Source organism: Nothobranchius furzeri, chromosome 14 (genome assembly GCF_043380555.1).
Source record: "Nothobranchius furzeri strain GRZ-AD chromosome 14, NfurGRZ-RIMD1, whole genome shotgun sequence".
In the NCBI taxonomy this organism is placed as follows: Eukaryota; Metazoa; Chordata; class Actinopteri; order Cyprinodontiformes; family Nothobranchiidae; genus Nothobranchius; species Nothobranchius furzeri.
In genome coordinates, this window is record NC_091754.1 from 25,803,018 (window position 1) to 25,818,053 (window position 15,036).

Sequence of the window (15,036 nt, forward strand, 5' to 3'; positions counted from 1 at the left end):
TAGTGTTTCACTGTCCCTCTCCTTGTGTGTGCTTTCTGCACATGCATGCGTGTGTGTGTGTGTGTGTGTGTGTGTGTGTGTGTGTGTATGAGCAGCCTGTTTGTGTGTGTTTGTGTGTGCATGTGGCCACAAGTGTAAGCATGTGTGCACATGAACCAAAGGCAGCAACAATGTGTCGTTGTGTGGATGCTGCTGCTGGTTAGAAATCTAATAGCCAAGGACACAGAAGCTCAGCGGCAGCTGTCCCGTCTCTGCTCCTGCTCCGACACATGGACCCACGCTGTGACATCCTCCTCATGCAGATAGAAAACTGATTTCTTTATGTTGCACAATAACTATGGTAATGTGGATAAATGGTGAGAAATTAATAAAATTGGATAAAAAAAAACAGCAACCTTGCTACATATGCAAGGTCTGGTTATGACTGATTTAATGAAACACAAACTGACATATAAACTAATAAGAAATCCATGCTCCTGGAACATTTCTGCTGTTCAAAAGAAGGTTAGAGTTGACTTTATTTTTTTTTTTAATGTATTAGCCTAATTCTCTAACTGGAAAGTCTGCAGAAACATCTTCATGAGAAGAAAAAATCCTGTTTTGTCCTCAAAACTCAAGATGAATTCAAATTTAACCCATTAAGGCTTCATGCATTCACAAATAATCAGAAAAGTTATTTTTAAAACTAAAATGTTTAAATGCTAATGTGACCATCATGAATTGCTAATAATGAAAATAAATGATCTATGTGTGTTGCAGTACTTACGTCATCCATCAGATGGCAGAATATGGGATTTTCAAAATTTAAATATTCTTTATTACAAAAAATTGTATCATATAAAGCTCTAAAAAATTGGAACTAGCCCTGTTTTCATAATTCATTAGAAGGAAACCTGTAGCTTTAGTTATAATTGTTGAACAAACACTGTAACGCTGGCCCCTAAAACTTTATGTGAAAAAGATTCTTTAACATGTTTATTTACAAATCTGTACAAATCACCTGAAAACACTCACTGTGAGTCTATGCAAGTTCACAGCTGAATGTGTGAAAATGGGATATATTTGGTTTGTTGAACAGGCCAAAAAGTGGGATCAGATTGTTCAGGGAAACAGAATTTGGCATAACACTCGCTTGTTACTTGGCAGATCTCTCTGCAAACAGTTTCTGCAAAAAAACCATGGTCCTTAACCATCTGAGTGGAGTTTGTGCATCAGGCTCAATAATACAGTCCAGAATTTAGTTTACTTTACTTAAAAATAATCTTTTCTTTTATATGGTGGACTCGTTTTTTAAAATCAGAGTCAAACTCAGAAATTAGGGCTTAAAGGAAACACTAAATTTCAGTTTTACTCTTTGTTCTACATATTTTGAACTATCAGAATAAGTTCATTTAGGTCAGATACTTTTAGGTCTCGTCTTTCTGATGACTGTAAATTTTACTGAGATGGCATTGTATTCCTCAGGCTAACATTTGACGCAGGTTAAACCCCACAGACCCCTGTGTGGCTCATATTTCCTCTGCGTGTGTGTGCGTGTGTGTGTGTGGACTCTCGCACCCCTCACAGTTGTCCAGTTGTAAATGAATGCGTGCTCCCCGCCCGCTGCAGATGAAACCTGAAGAAGAAGAAACTTCTGGAGTTGAATCTTTTCAGACTCATCAGACCAGAACACCAGAACCTGGACGGACCATGGAGATGCTGGCGCTGTTTCTGCTCATGTTACACTGTAAGCTTTATTATTATTATTCTTTAAATTGTTCCCTACTTTGTTTTACTTCAGGCTTTCCACATATTGTGAAACAAATGAGTTTGCTGGCACAAGTTATTGAGAAACAACATGAAGATGAAAAATCTGAATTTTCAGCATAAAATGAAAGAAAAGAGTAAATGCTGCTGTTTAAAAAAGTGTGAACTTTAGAATATTTTCACATTTTTCATGGTTTTAGGATGAGGTCATTTATTAGGTAGCTGATTTAAAACAAAACCTTAAAGAGGAAATAATTTAAAGAGAAAATAGCTGCGAATCCTGAACAGACATGTACGGGTGCAAACACGTTCTTTGTGTTCAGCCTCTTTAAAGGATTTGATGAAACATTAATTTTATTGAAATTATTTGCAGCAAAGTCATTTGCAGTGATTTTCATCTATACCTTTCATTAGAAAAGCAGTGACTGGACTTGATAACTGTACTGATCAGTTGTGTGTCTCAGAGCTTGTGCAGACCCCCACATGCACCAGCGGAGGAGGGGGTGTTTAGTGTTTCCTGGGTGTGTGTGTGTGTGTGTGTGTGTGTATGGGGAGGACAGATTGTTGGAGGGAGTGTTTAAGCTTCATGTTTACATTGATCTGGCTCTGATGCTGTTTCAACCCAAGATCCACATGCAGATGAGATGGATCACGCGGTCCTGCAGCAGAGTTTGAGATCCCATTGTTTGAGTTTCACAGATAGCCTCTGACTGACCCGGCTGTTAATTGGACGGGGAGGAGGACCAGTTCCTGTCAGTAAAAATTCATTTGATGTTGCTCTGAAGGCAGCAAACAACTCGCCTTATGTTTGTAATTGCAGCTTTGACGTGTGTGAGAGTGTGTTTTGATCTTTCTTGTGTTTACTTTACCAAAGCAGACATCTATTTCATGCAAAGATGAAAAGACTTAACTGCTCAGTATCTTCACACTGAACGTTCCCCACACAAAGAGTGTTGGGTTCATTTACTTATGTTTTTTGTGTGGTTTGTTGGGTTTGGTTACTGTCATACAGGGTGTCTATTTTATTGCAAAGGTAAACTATATTTGTATGCAAAAAATATACAACTTCCTAGTTCATCCCTCAAACAACCCAGCAAAAAGACGACTTTTAAAGATTTCACACATTTGTTAAATAGACATTGTCTGCTGTATGTGTGTGTGTGCGTGTGTGTGTTTGTGTGTGTGTGTGTGTGTGTGTGTGTGTGTGAGAGTCTTTAATCCTGGTTGAAGGAACACATCTCTGCGGTTATCAGGCTGGGATGAAGCAGCCTGTCAGACAGTGATGCATCACATACATTCCTGTACGCCACCGCTCCTGGCACCAGATCCTCCATTGGTTTCACTGGTTTTGTAAGAACATGCAGGATCTCAGCTTGTTTCCATGTCCTGGCTGTAAAGCAATCAGAACTGATGTGTGAGTGCCGAAAACAACCCTTACAGTTTTACTCTCACAGGTGGAGCATGATAGATTCAGCTGTTATGCCCCGCCTGACATCAAAACTTTATTAGAGATGCTTTCGGTTGTTTTTAATCCCAAAGAACATGGAGGTGGAAATGGCTCAGAAAGACGGGAAAGTAAAGGAGGAGAGGGTTCACAAAAAACACTGAAATATGTACAATAATCTACTTTTAGACCTGCAGAAAAAAAGAGAGAGAAAAAAGGAAAGACAAAAATACAACACTGCACCAAACTACGTAAGGATATATACCAGTGGCAATTTTTGCTGAAAAACACCTGGTAATAATTAATTCACAGTACATTTAGTTCCAACCACAACCTAACACCTGAATCCATACTTGTGAGAGTACCATGCGAGCACCTGGCATGACCTGACATGGAAGTCCTTCACACAACACAAGTGTACCATTTTCTGCAGGTTTATAAGCTCACAGCTCACAAAGCCACCAATGCTTCCATTATTTATACACTCAGCTATCCCATCGTGCAACGCACTACAGCACCCGATACGTCATCTGTCAAAGACCGATTCAGGGTGTGGAAGTTGTTAGAGGAAGTGTTTCTACGAAGAGTCTCTTTGAACTTTGTTAAATCCATTTCCTTCTTCTCTTTCCACTCCTCCTCATTTATATAAAAATTACTTCTTCTTTGTCTAATCCTCTTTCTTCTCTTCCTTAAATTAAACATTCACTATAAGATAAAAAGAAAGAATAAGATTTTTTTAAGGCTTTATTAAATAAGAAGGCAAAAAATTTTCTTCTACGACCAAAAAAGAAAAAAAGGGGTAGTAACATCTTTCGGACACTAGAGGGAAGCAACTCCACATCTTCCCATCTTTTAAAAATGCTGTTGGAAACCAGTGTTGTTTTGTTAATTGCCAGCAGAGAGCGCAACATCTCCATTCTTTCAATGCAAAAATACACAGTGGAAGAATTCAGAGGAAGGTTTTCCACTAAGGATCTCTTTTAACTTTATAAATCAAGTTCCTTCTTCTTTTTATACTACTCCTTATTTTCTTCCTTAACAATAATACTCCCTGGAGGACAAAAAGAAAGATTAAGATTTTCTAAGGTTTCATTAAAGGGACAATGTGTAGTTTTTACCATTCTTTTCTGGAAATATCCAGCAAAATATAGTTGAAAACGAACAAAATGATGAAAAATATTGGCCTAATCAGGTCTAATAAGCATGGGAGCGAGTCTAAGTCTCTTGACAACGCCACATTAGATGCCATGTTTCCTTCTACGGGAGCCCATGAGGACAAAATGCATTTACTGATTTGTGACAAACAGTTACAAAACGTTCACTATTGTTAAACATTGTTGTTTTACACATTTACTTCTTCACTTGTTGTCAGGCATCTGATGTGCTCGTTATTTAGCTGAAGTTAGCACTCCCCAGAGCTTTTTGACCCTAATAGCGATCCATTGGTAAGGTCTTACTCCAACACAAAAATACTGCTTGCAACAATTTAGGTATCTACTGCCTCCTATCGCCAGGAAAAATACACAATGTCACTTTGAGGTACAGTATATTAGGGAACCTAAGTCACATCCGCACCATGGGTCCTCGCAAGAATGAAAAAATGAATGCAAGTCAACGGGGCTAAAAACGCTATTTTCTAATCCGCTTTGCCTTACGCCCTGGATCGCACACACGTTGTACTGCAATTTTAATGAAAACTATTGATGGGTGTTTCAACCATGCCAGTCACGTACTTTGAGATTTATCAGCTTATAAAAGTCCGTAATTAGAATGACTACAAACTAGGAATCGGCACGTTGCATGTATGACGTCACCACATAATCTCCTCTCCCCTAGTGTAGCTGCTACTTCCCTCATGACCAGATTTATGGTGGTTCTTTCCTCCTGTGGGAAGTTTGCTGAACTTACAGCCCTTTTCCCTCAGTTTTCCCCTTGTCTGGTTCGATGACGTCACTTTCATGAAGCACATTTGTAGTCCTGGACTTATTTTCACACAAAACCTAAAATATCGTTCTCGCCATTCGAAAATAAGCACGTTCTTGGTATTAACATGTGTCTAAAATTCACGGACATGATATGTGAAATCCATGGCACAAAACAAGCGGAATTAGAAAATAGCATTTTTAGCTATTTAGCAATTCTTCATTCTTTCAAGGCAGCACAAATAGATGCCCCATTGGGCTCTGGAGAGCACAGCAGGGTCACCGCCATATTGGGTGGGTTCCACACTCTCCAAACTCGACTAGTGCCAATGCAAAGAGAGCAACTGTGTCCATTTTTTGTGCATCATATGGTTGCAACAACTGGCACATTATTATTGAAAACAGATCACTGTTATCTTCCTACCTTTTTGAGAAAAATGTTTGGACAGTTTCCTTATTTCTTTCCTTACAAATCTTATGGTTCTGACTGTCCATGCTAAACTTCTCTAGAATCTGAATCAAGAGTTTTAATATTTAATTATGTCATAAATAAGTTATTTGCAAATTGCTGTAGTTTAAAGGACAAAATAGACAGCATACCAAAATAAATACCCATATTCTGAAATAACAAATAAAGGTGGAAGGAACACATTTCCTAATCATTCTCATTCATTACAAAAACACAGAAACCTTCAAATAGGTTAGAGCAGTCCAGTTTTACCCTGAATGTAAAATTAGTAAAATACATTTTCTGGCAGGAATTGTCCACCTGCATGTTACTGATTTTTAAAAAACACAACTTAAAATACCTGTTCTTGTATAATCTGTGCACATGAACATAAATAGTTTTTTTTTGTTCACAGTTTTATTCATTTCTTGTATTACTTATTTTTGCTAAAATTTTTGGGTTTTTTACATTGCGGAAAGTGATTACAGAATGAATTTCGACTATGAAAAATCAACTGTACCTTAACACCTTTATTTTTCCCTTGGATAATTTATTCAACTCATCAAAGCACACATCCCAATTAACCCCAAAATAGCTAAAACTTGACTTTCTCTTGACTGATCGTGTCATTTTACCAAAATCTGGCATCTAAGATTTCTGTCATGGAAACTTCCAATACACACTGAAGAGAGCAGGCTTGGGGTGCGTCACATCTAAAATGGTCCGGGTGGTTGTCTGGGGTCAATGTTTCTAATAGAATGTGATGATTCGGTGTTATCTGTCCTTTGGTAAATTATCAACACCAGATCTATTTGATCAGGTTTAGTTTATATTTAGTGTTAAACTATTCAACCGATATGTTGCACATTCTATCTTAAACTGCCCTAAGCAGCATCTTGAACATGGCCCCCACAAAGCTGTAAACAACTCTGCATCATATGATGGAATGTCTTTTCAGGATTTGCTCAAACAAGCTTAAACAAACTGCAAACACTGATTTTCTGTCCTCCTGCAGGCCCCGTTTGCTTATCAGTAACGGTCAGCAGCAGCAAACCCAAAGTGGAGATTCATGAACACACAGGTGAGACTGTTTTAATCCCCCAAAGAGTCAAGGACAAACCGATGAAGTCACAAAATATTAACTTTTAAAAAACTGTTGTTTTTTTTAAAATTCAGGTTTCAAGTTAATCCAGTCAATGTGTTTTTTTTACCACAAGGCTGTTGAACAAATTGTGTATTCCAGTGTTCCAACACCAACAGTCAGTATCTGATGCTAAAGGGACAAAGTGCAAAAAGAAAACGCAACAAAAATCATCCAGATGAGAGTTTTATGTTTGAATTGTTATTTTAGATGTTGTGACTAAGCTGAATTTTCTCCCTAATTCGCTAAACTAAAACCACTCTGACTGCTGTCTGCAGCAGGTAAGATACTCACAGGTACTCCACATAACCACTACTTTAATAAATAGGGATCCTTTTGATGTTGTACTCATCAGCCACCAAAAACCACTTACTCAACTTGACTTAACAATTTAAACGAGTTATTCTGTTTTCCTTTCCAAGATGCCGTTCTGTCCTGTGAGTTCAGGACGGAAAAGGATCAGAACCCTCGGATTGAGTGGAAGAAGAAAGGAAAAGGGGTGACTTTTGTTTACTTTAACAATAAGTTTATTGGTGAGTGGAAGACCTTCATGAAGCTTTCTTTACCACTAATCCTTACTTCTCCAGTCATCTCTGCTTGCCTTCCTCTTTAGGATCCTATGCAGGACGGTCTAAAATAGAAGGAGCAACGCTGACCATACACTCGGTCACTCAGAAGGACTCAGGAGAGTACCGCTGTGAGGTGACCGCCAGTGAAGACCACGTCAACCTGGGCGAGGCAACAGTTACTCTCAGTGTGCTCGGTAGGGTTCAAACCTGAGTATGCATCAAAACTCATTTTATGCATAAAATAGATCGTTTTTGCTGAAATAAATAAATAATAACAAATTCTTAAATGACCAGACGAGATGAAGATACTATTCCTGAAATTCGAATTGCAACTTAATGCAAATAATCTGCAGGTAGATTTACATCACCCAAAAACAAACTTAATTTTATTTAGCTTGGATGCTTTAACCAAATATTAAAGGGATACTAAGCAGCTTTACTTGCTTTTCGCACCCCTTAGTGTCCGTTATTATTTATCTGTGGCCAAAGCAAAAGCTAAACTTATCTCCTCGCTGTGCGCTCGTATTTTTAACACCTTAATCTAACAGCTGAAATGTCTCCTCAGCCTTCATTTCTACAGGAGTGGTTCATCACTAAATCAAACAAATCAGCTGTGTTCATGATCTAAAACATGCAGGAAATGTGCTGGAAGCAGACTACGGTTCCAGGTATGTCAGCTCAATTGATCATAGTCCACAGGTGTGGCCTGACACTCTGAAGTTGCAAATGCGGTATTCTGGCCACAGAGGGCGGTGGGGTCCGAGTGACATTTCATTAAAGGGTCATTTTAGCTCATACTGGCTCAAGAAAAGGATGTGAAAATATGAAAAAGTTGCATAGTATCCCTGGTGTGACCTTGTTTACATTTCATATTTGTTTTTAAAGTAGATTAAGCAGAAAACTTTATTTTTTGCAGCCTGATGAATTTTTTCCCCTGTATTTTCCACCTCAGTGCCTCCTCACGTTCCATCCTGCGAGGTGCCGAGCTCCGTGTTCATTGGATCGAGCCTGGAGCTTCAGTGTAAGGACAAGCTCAGCGTGCCACCTGCAACCTACCGCTGGTACAAAGACAACAAGGCCCTGACGTCCACAGGAGAGACGCCCTACAGCATCGACACCAGCAAGGGCACGCTGGTCAGCACATGCAGTTTTTATATTCCTGCAGACAAAACAACACAAACAAGCTGAAATACTAATCTGTTACATTTATACTTGGTTTGGATCAGAAATTCAAAGGTGTATCCAAATCAGATGAAGGGATGTACCGCTGTGAGTCCTCCAACAGCGTCGGGGCTCCCAAGAGCTGTGTGGCTCAACAGCTCAACGTCATTGAATGCAAGTACCAAAAAAAAACTGACTTTAATTTTTACAAAATGAAAACACAAATCTAAACAGATCTACTGTCCTTTCAGATCCCTTCAATACAACCATTTTAATAGCGAGCGCTTCAGGATTTGTGGCGCTCGTCCTTTTCTGCTGCATCTGTGTTTGTATCTGCCGCCGCCGAGGACGCTGCAAAAGTGAGTACTACTGAGTTTTATTTTAATTTTGTGTAGCAGCAAACTCTGAACAGAGGGCTAGCTGCAGCAGGATTAGGCAAGAAACTGAGAGAAAGGCAAGAAATAATCAAAAAGGTGCACAGTATCCAATGGACCACACTGGGACTGCAAGGGGCAAAGACCTTGCCACATCTTAGAAAGAGAAAAAGTAATCAATAAAAACATGAGGCCCGTCTGACCCGACAGGAACGCAGACGGCAATGCAAACTATGAAACAGTTGCATGTTCTGGAATTTGCCTCAAGGACTTTTAATTTAAGAGCAAATAAGTCTCTAAATCATCACAAGGTGTCTTCCCTTCAGTCACAGGCTTCACACTCATGTTGCTGAAATTTGCAAAACCAAAAAGTTTGCTCTCAAAATAGTTGCTGCAGCTTCTTGAACCCTTCTTTTTCCTCATCTTCAGGACTCAGAATGTGCAGGAAATGTGATTGTGACTGAACGGAGACAAAAGAGACAAAACATAGAAAGTTACTAACTTTTGATCTTTAAATTTGCAGAAATGTTGCTCATTTATTTGCAGTTAAAGATAAAACTAAAATGCCAGAAGTAGAAATTCAACATGATTCCAGCTGATGCTTTGTTTATTTTCTCATAGTTTTTATTTTCCCATTTTAGCTGCCAGCAGTTACAGTTCAGAAAACATCAGTTTAGTAAAAAATATTTTACATTTATGCATTTTTCAGCTCACAGACCAATAATAAACATTAAATCTATTTACTAAGCCTCTTACCTTTGCAATCTTGCACATAAACTACTAAATTAATAATTCTGTGTCCAGATTTATGAACAAATTTAATTAAAGTTGCTACGTTTTCAATTACATATTGAAGTTTTACATATGAAGAGACTTAAAGCTGCACAAATATCACCAATTTATCACTACTGCAACATCAAAGTACACAAATCAATATTGCAAAGGCTTCCAATTAATCATAGAATGAAACTAATACACATATTTGACAAATGGGTGGACTGTCATTCCATTAAATAACCACAGCCAGTACATCGACATTTGTTTTTATCGTGTGGGTTTCTCAGTAATCTTGCTTCTGTAAAATAAATGCAAACCAGCATGCAGAAACACTTACCCTGATTTTATCAGCGAGCTGATATGACTGATTTGACGGGGATGTTTAATTACTCCTCCAGGATAGGATTTGTGTTCAATGTGGCGATAACCATCTAAAGCAACACATGTTGAAGCTCTTATTTATTTAAAACATTATTTTAATAAAGTAAAAATAGATAACTGCAGCTGTAGTAAAGACTAAACTCTGATGGACTGAGAAGATTTATCAGATTCCTGCTGCTGACCCAGATCCTTTCCTCTTTGTTGTTCCTTTAAACAGAGAACAAGAAGACAAACAGGTGAGTAGATTTAAATTTCTCTCTTATTATTCAGTTTTTTTTCTTTAAATGATCTCTTTCTGAGCCTCTAATGAGCCGTCTCCCTTCAGCTCCAAGCCCTACATCCCTCCACCACCCCCTCCTCCACCCACCCGCCACGTGAGTTGTTTGTGCTCAGACTTGTTGTTCTTGCATTCATTTGCTGCTAACACTGCTCTCCGGCTAATTAGAGGAAGTGATTCAGTTTTTTTCCTCTGCAGCTCAAACACTACAAACAGACTCGGTCCTTCATGATCTGACGCTGAGCGACAGCTTCATCTGGAGGTCGGACGGACGCCCTCTGGAGTTCAAAAAGGACTTTTTAAAGACTTTTCATGTACAGCTCTGATAATTCTCATCTAAATGCATACCTGAATCACATTTGTCACAGCCCCCTTTGGCCTATTTTGTGTTGAGATGAGGCTTTTTTTGTGTGAAATTAATTTTAAAACCTTTACAGTGTTTTTATCGGCAGGCATTTTGTCACAATTGTATATAAATTATGTCACGTATGACACTGTGCCTTGTATCGGCTTCAGCTAATAGTTTTTATCTTTTAATGTGTATTTAAAAACATTTTTTTAATACTTCACAGACCTGTATGTATGTCTATGGTCTTATGATCTTTGTTATGATTACTGCGTGGTTGAACAGGTGTCTGCACACACTGAACACTCTTTTAAAGCATAAAAACTTTTATACACACATGCTGAAAAATTTAATTAATAATCAATAAAAAGATGGAACCATTGTATTAATTTCATTTCCACACAAATATGTGATTTTCCCTTTAATATTTAAACCATGAAAGAATGAAGAAAATTGGCCTTTTTTTGTGTGCTTTTTTTCTAAATCATTTGGGGTCACAATATAATTTATGTGAAAACATCATATTTTGCTTTTGCGCCCCTTAGGCCAACACTAGAGGGTAGCAGTGACAGCATGAGTGCTTCAGCTGCAGATTCCAAAAGCCTGCGTGATGCCAACTGTTTATCCGTTTTGTCTTTGCACAGATCCACAATTGTTCTCCTCCCATTGTGCTCATTTTCTCCCTATTTCGCTGGCTATGAATCCAAAGAGCCTCGCCTGTTTTACATTTCTGCCCACTCCTTTTGAGTTTTTCTTTGTGTACATACTTGATGATTTTGCACGCGCTTTCCATATAATAGGATTTGATCACCTCGAGTCCATAAACACAGAGACTGAAGAGAACAACAGGATCTGAGAATGGGAAGTGAGCGGATCCAGTTTGTTCTGTAAATATTTAGATATGGTAGATGGAACCTGTCCACGAGTGGCTGCTGAGGCTGCCAACAAAGAACACTGGCTGTGTGCTCAAAGACAATAGTGAATAGTCTGGCATTCTGACAAGTGTGGGTTTCATCAGAAGGAACAGCTTCAGCATTCAGCATAATGACAAAACGAGAACACAACATTCAGATTTTGAATATTTCAACCAGAAATTCAGGGACTTCTATGCATAGAGGACTTAAATATTCATTTCCTCACCTCTTTAGATGATTTTGCTTTTTAAAATGTCAGTTTGTGCACTAGCTCTCAGTCGGTGGCCATTAAATAACCACTTTGCACTTTACATTAGAGCTCTGAATGACTCCAAACAGGCAGATGTGAGACTTTTCAGGCACACAAAGAAGCTATCACGCCAACTAATTTAAATAAAATCAAATTTATTGTATTTATACAGCACATTTAAAAACACCGAAGGTGACCAAAGTGCTGAACAATAAACCAAAGCTACAGCAATAAAACATCACACTTATAAAATAGATTATAAACGATTCAATGTGCTTTCCATCAGCAAGAAGAGCAAGAACATTAATATTAAAATGAAAAAAAAAAGACAAAGTTAAAGGGTGAGCAGTTACAGTGCAGAGGGTGCAGCATAAGAACATTTATTTAAAGGCTGATGAAAACATGAAGGTTTTCAATTTTGTTTTAAAAGTTTGTAGAGTTGGGGCAGATGTGAAGTCATGAGGAAGCAGATTCCATCTGTGTGCATAGCTAAAATCAGCTTCACCCTGTTTGGCTCTGACCCAGAGTTGTACCAGTTTACTACCTCCTAAGGATCTCAGAGCCCTGCTGGGCGCATAAACAGGAAGGAGATCCGACATGTATTCTGGCCCCAGGCCATTGAGTGATTTATAAACTAGCAGAAGTACTTTGAAATAGATTTAGTAGTTTACAGGTAACCAGTGTAGAGATTAAAGAACAGGAGTGATGTGCTCGGCTCTCTTGGTGTCACGAACAGAACTCAGAAGACCCGTGAAGACGCCAAACACAGTAAAAATAGATTAAAAAATGTTTATTTGCAGCAGAATTACCAGGTGGATGAGGCTGGAGACAGAGTCGGAGACAGGCGAAGGTCGTAAAGGCAGGAAGAGTTCAAGACAGGGGTCAGGAGAAAAACAAGGTCCAGAGGCAGAAATCAGGCAGGGTGAATAGCTGGAGAATTTACGGGCAGGGCTGTAAATGATCTGGCAGGGAACTGGTGGTTTACTGGTGAATATATAGTAGGGGAAGCAGGTGTGTGAGATGAGCTGAGGAGTCAGGAGCAGGTGAAGTGGATGAAGCTGACTGTGGTAGTCAGGGAAACAGGGTTTGGCTGGGGCTTAATGAAGAAACCAGGTGTGCTGCATGAAGGTTGAGGAGGGTGAAGGATTGGGAGTCATGACACTTGGTTCTTGTTGAGACTCTAGCAGCAGCATTCTGAATAAGCTGCAGTTGCTCCACAGCTTTTTTAGGAAGACCAGACAAAAGACTGTTGTAATAGTCCAGCCTGCTGGAGATGAACACATGAATGAGTTTCTCTAGGTCTTGTCTGGACATGAGACCTCTGAGTTGTGCTATTTGATGAAGATGATAAAACACTGATCTAGTTTTAGCCTTAATGTGACCAGTGAAGCTCAGGTCTGAATCAATAATAACATCAAGATTTCTAACTTGGGTCTTTGTCTTTATTCCTCTGGAGCCAAGCTGAGCAATAACCTCCATCCTATCCATCTTATTTCAAGACAGTAACTTCAGTCTTGTCTTTGTTTAACTGGAGGAAGTTTGACTGCATCAAGTCATTAACCATCTCCAAACACTGACAGAGTCAGTCTAGAGGACCACAATCACCAGGTGATAGAGCTGGGTAGATCTGGGTGTCATCTGCATAACAATGATAGGCAATGTTGTCATTGCGCATGACCTGACCCAGGGGCAGATTAAGCACAAGTCAGTACATTTAACGGATAATACCACTGCCAATTTAAGAAACAACAGATTAAAAACAGTCAGATTTACATAAACAAAAAGCATCCAGCCAATTAAACAACAGATTTATTTCACACACAGAAAGGTGATACTTGATTTTTGATCCTGCTGTCAGCCTTAAACCACTTTCTTGCAGGTTTTATTTGTGCAAGATTTAATTTACTTTCCCTGCAGAATGCACATGAAAAATGAAAACAGTGTTTATTTGTAACCGTTTTATGCTAAACTGCAGCATTTTCAGAGACCCGTGGAGCTCTTATCCTGAACAGCATGTGCATCATAGTGATTTATCTATGATGCATTTTCTGTCATTACCTGGTTTATTCTGACAGTTTTTCTGTGAAATCATTTCCATGGCGCCGTGTTGGACTGCCTGGAGCTATACGAAGAGGCTGCTGTGCTCTGACAGCTCTGCCAATATTGGACACTGGACAGTGTGGGGAGTTCCCCTGAAACCAGAGATGTCAATGTATTAATAGAAACAAAATGTCTGCGAACACGTCAGTCCGAGTTCCTGTTTGATCTTTGCTTCACACAGAGCAGCTGCCAACAGATTTCCTACAATGTCAGTGCGATGATATCTGTAAGAGGAAACGCCCAACAGGCAAACACGAACAAGGCAATGTTTTGATGTGAGTTGATTTGAATTAAAAGGTGTTTTCAATAAAACATTTCTCCACTAAACTGTTTATCTGGACCAGTTCAGCATCCTTCATTCGAACCCTAACCCCTTTTTCATGCCTTCTGCTGCGTTTGGGATCATTGTTCTGTTTCACCGGTCCCCACCACAGAAGATCAAGTTAAAACAAGCCACAGCCCTCTGCTACCATGCTGACATCTGATAATGCTAGCTGTGTTTCGTCTCTCTCAAAGATGGAACTATGCATTATGGGAAAATATCTCCACTCTGATCTAGTCTGCTCAGATTGTTGACGTCACTCCAAAAGTCATGTAGCTATTTGTTGCTCTTGGCACCTTTATGCTCCAGGACCCAGAGATTTTGTTTCACATCAAATATTTCACATCAGCACGTATGTGTAGTGACCAGGTAGGTAGGTTTTAACGTTGCACATCCGCAACGCCTGCCTCAAGAGGGTTGAAGTTTAAAAACTGCATTATTTATTAAAAAACATGACCTCACACAGCCTATAATCCTGACTTTCTACAGCAGCTGACAGACGTGTGGAGGAAGAGCTGCAGGTCACCAGCTGTAACCTGTTTTCCCATCATGCTCCATCTCCGTCCTGCCAGAACTGGTTCAAGCTATAAGTCACGCTTCAGCCACTTCATGCAAGTTTTGCTCTTCTCTCAGCTGTTCTGTTCATTAATTTATGTTGCTTTAACGCTTGCATCGCCCACCCCTAAACTTTTGTTCACATGTTCTGCTCATCAGTCTGAATAAATCAAGCAAGTTCCTCTTCCTCTTGTTAAGTTTCTGCACAGGACACATTTTGCAGCACATGGAAAACTCATGCAATATTAAGTTGCTATTCTTTCCGCTGGGTGTCTGCAACACAAGTGATAAAACACCAACATCCAGACC

At 39.3% G+C, this 15,036-nt stretch overlaps 1 protein-coding gene across 2 annotated transcripts; it reads left to right on the forward strand.

The window, feature by feature from the left end:
• Positions 1 to 1,579: 1,579 nt before the first annotated feature.
• jam2b (junctional adhesion molecule 2b) lies at positions 1,580 to 10,695 on the forward strand. 2 transcript variants are annotated; one of them, XM_015966164.3, is made up of 10 exons: positions 1,580 to 1,726; positions 6,576 to 6,641; positions 7,124 to 7,234; positions 7,315 to 7,464; positions 8,223 to 8,404; positions 8,497 to 8,605; positions 8,683 to 8,790; positions 10,181 to 10,199; positions 10,289 to 10,337; positions 10,439 to 10,695. In XM_015966164.3, exons 1-10 carry the CDS (start codon positions 1,585 to 1,587, stop codon positions 10,475 to 10,477), a joined length of 975 nt encoding a protein of 324 aa, XP_015821650.1. In that variant the 5' UTR covers positions 1,580 to 1,584; the 3' UTR covers positions 10,478 to 10,695. The 2 variants fall into 2 exon arrangements, with proteins under 2 accessions (XP_015821650.1, XP_054602792.1); XM_054746817.2 differs by lacking the exon at positions 1,580 to 1,726 and adding an exon at positions 3,033 to 3,160.
• The last annotated feature ends 4,341 nt before the right edge of the window (positions 10,696 to 15,036 follow it).

Excerpts from the sequence above, each read along its gene's own strand:
- jam2b (XM_015966164.3), top strand. The coding sequence starts at position 1,585 with ATGCGTGCTCCCCGCCCGCTGCAGATGAAACCTGAAGAAGAAGAAACT. Across the intron at positions 1,727-6,575 it reads GTTTCTGCTCATGTTACACT|GCCCCGTTTGCTTATCAGTA; the intron begins GTAAGCTTTATT and ends GTCCTCCTGCAG. Across the intron at positions 8,405-8,496 it reads ACACCAGCAAGGGCACGCTG|AAATTCAAAGGTGTATCCAA; the intron begins GTCAGCACATGC and ends GGTTTGGATCAG.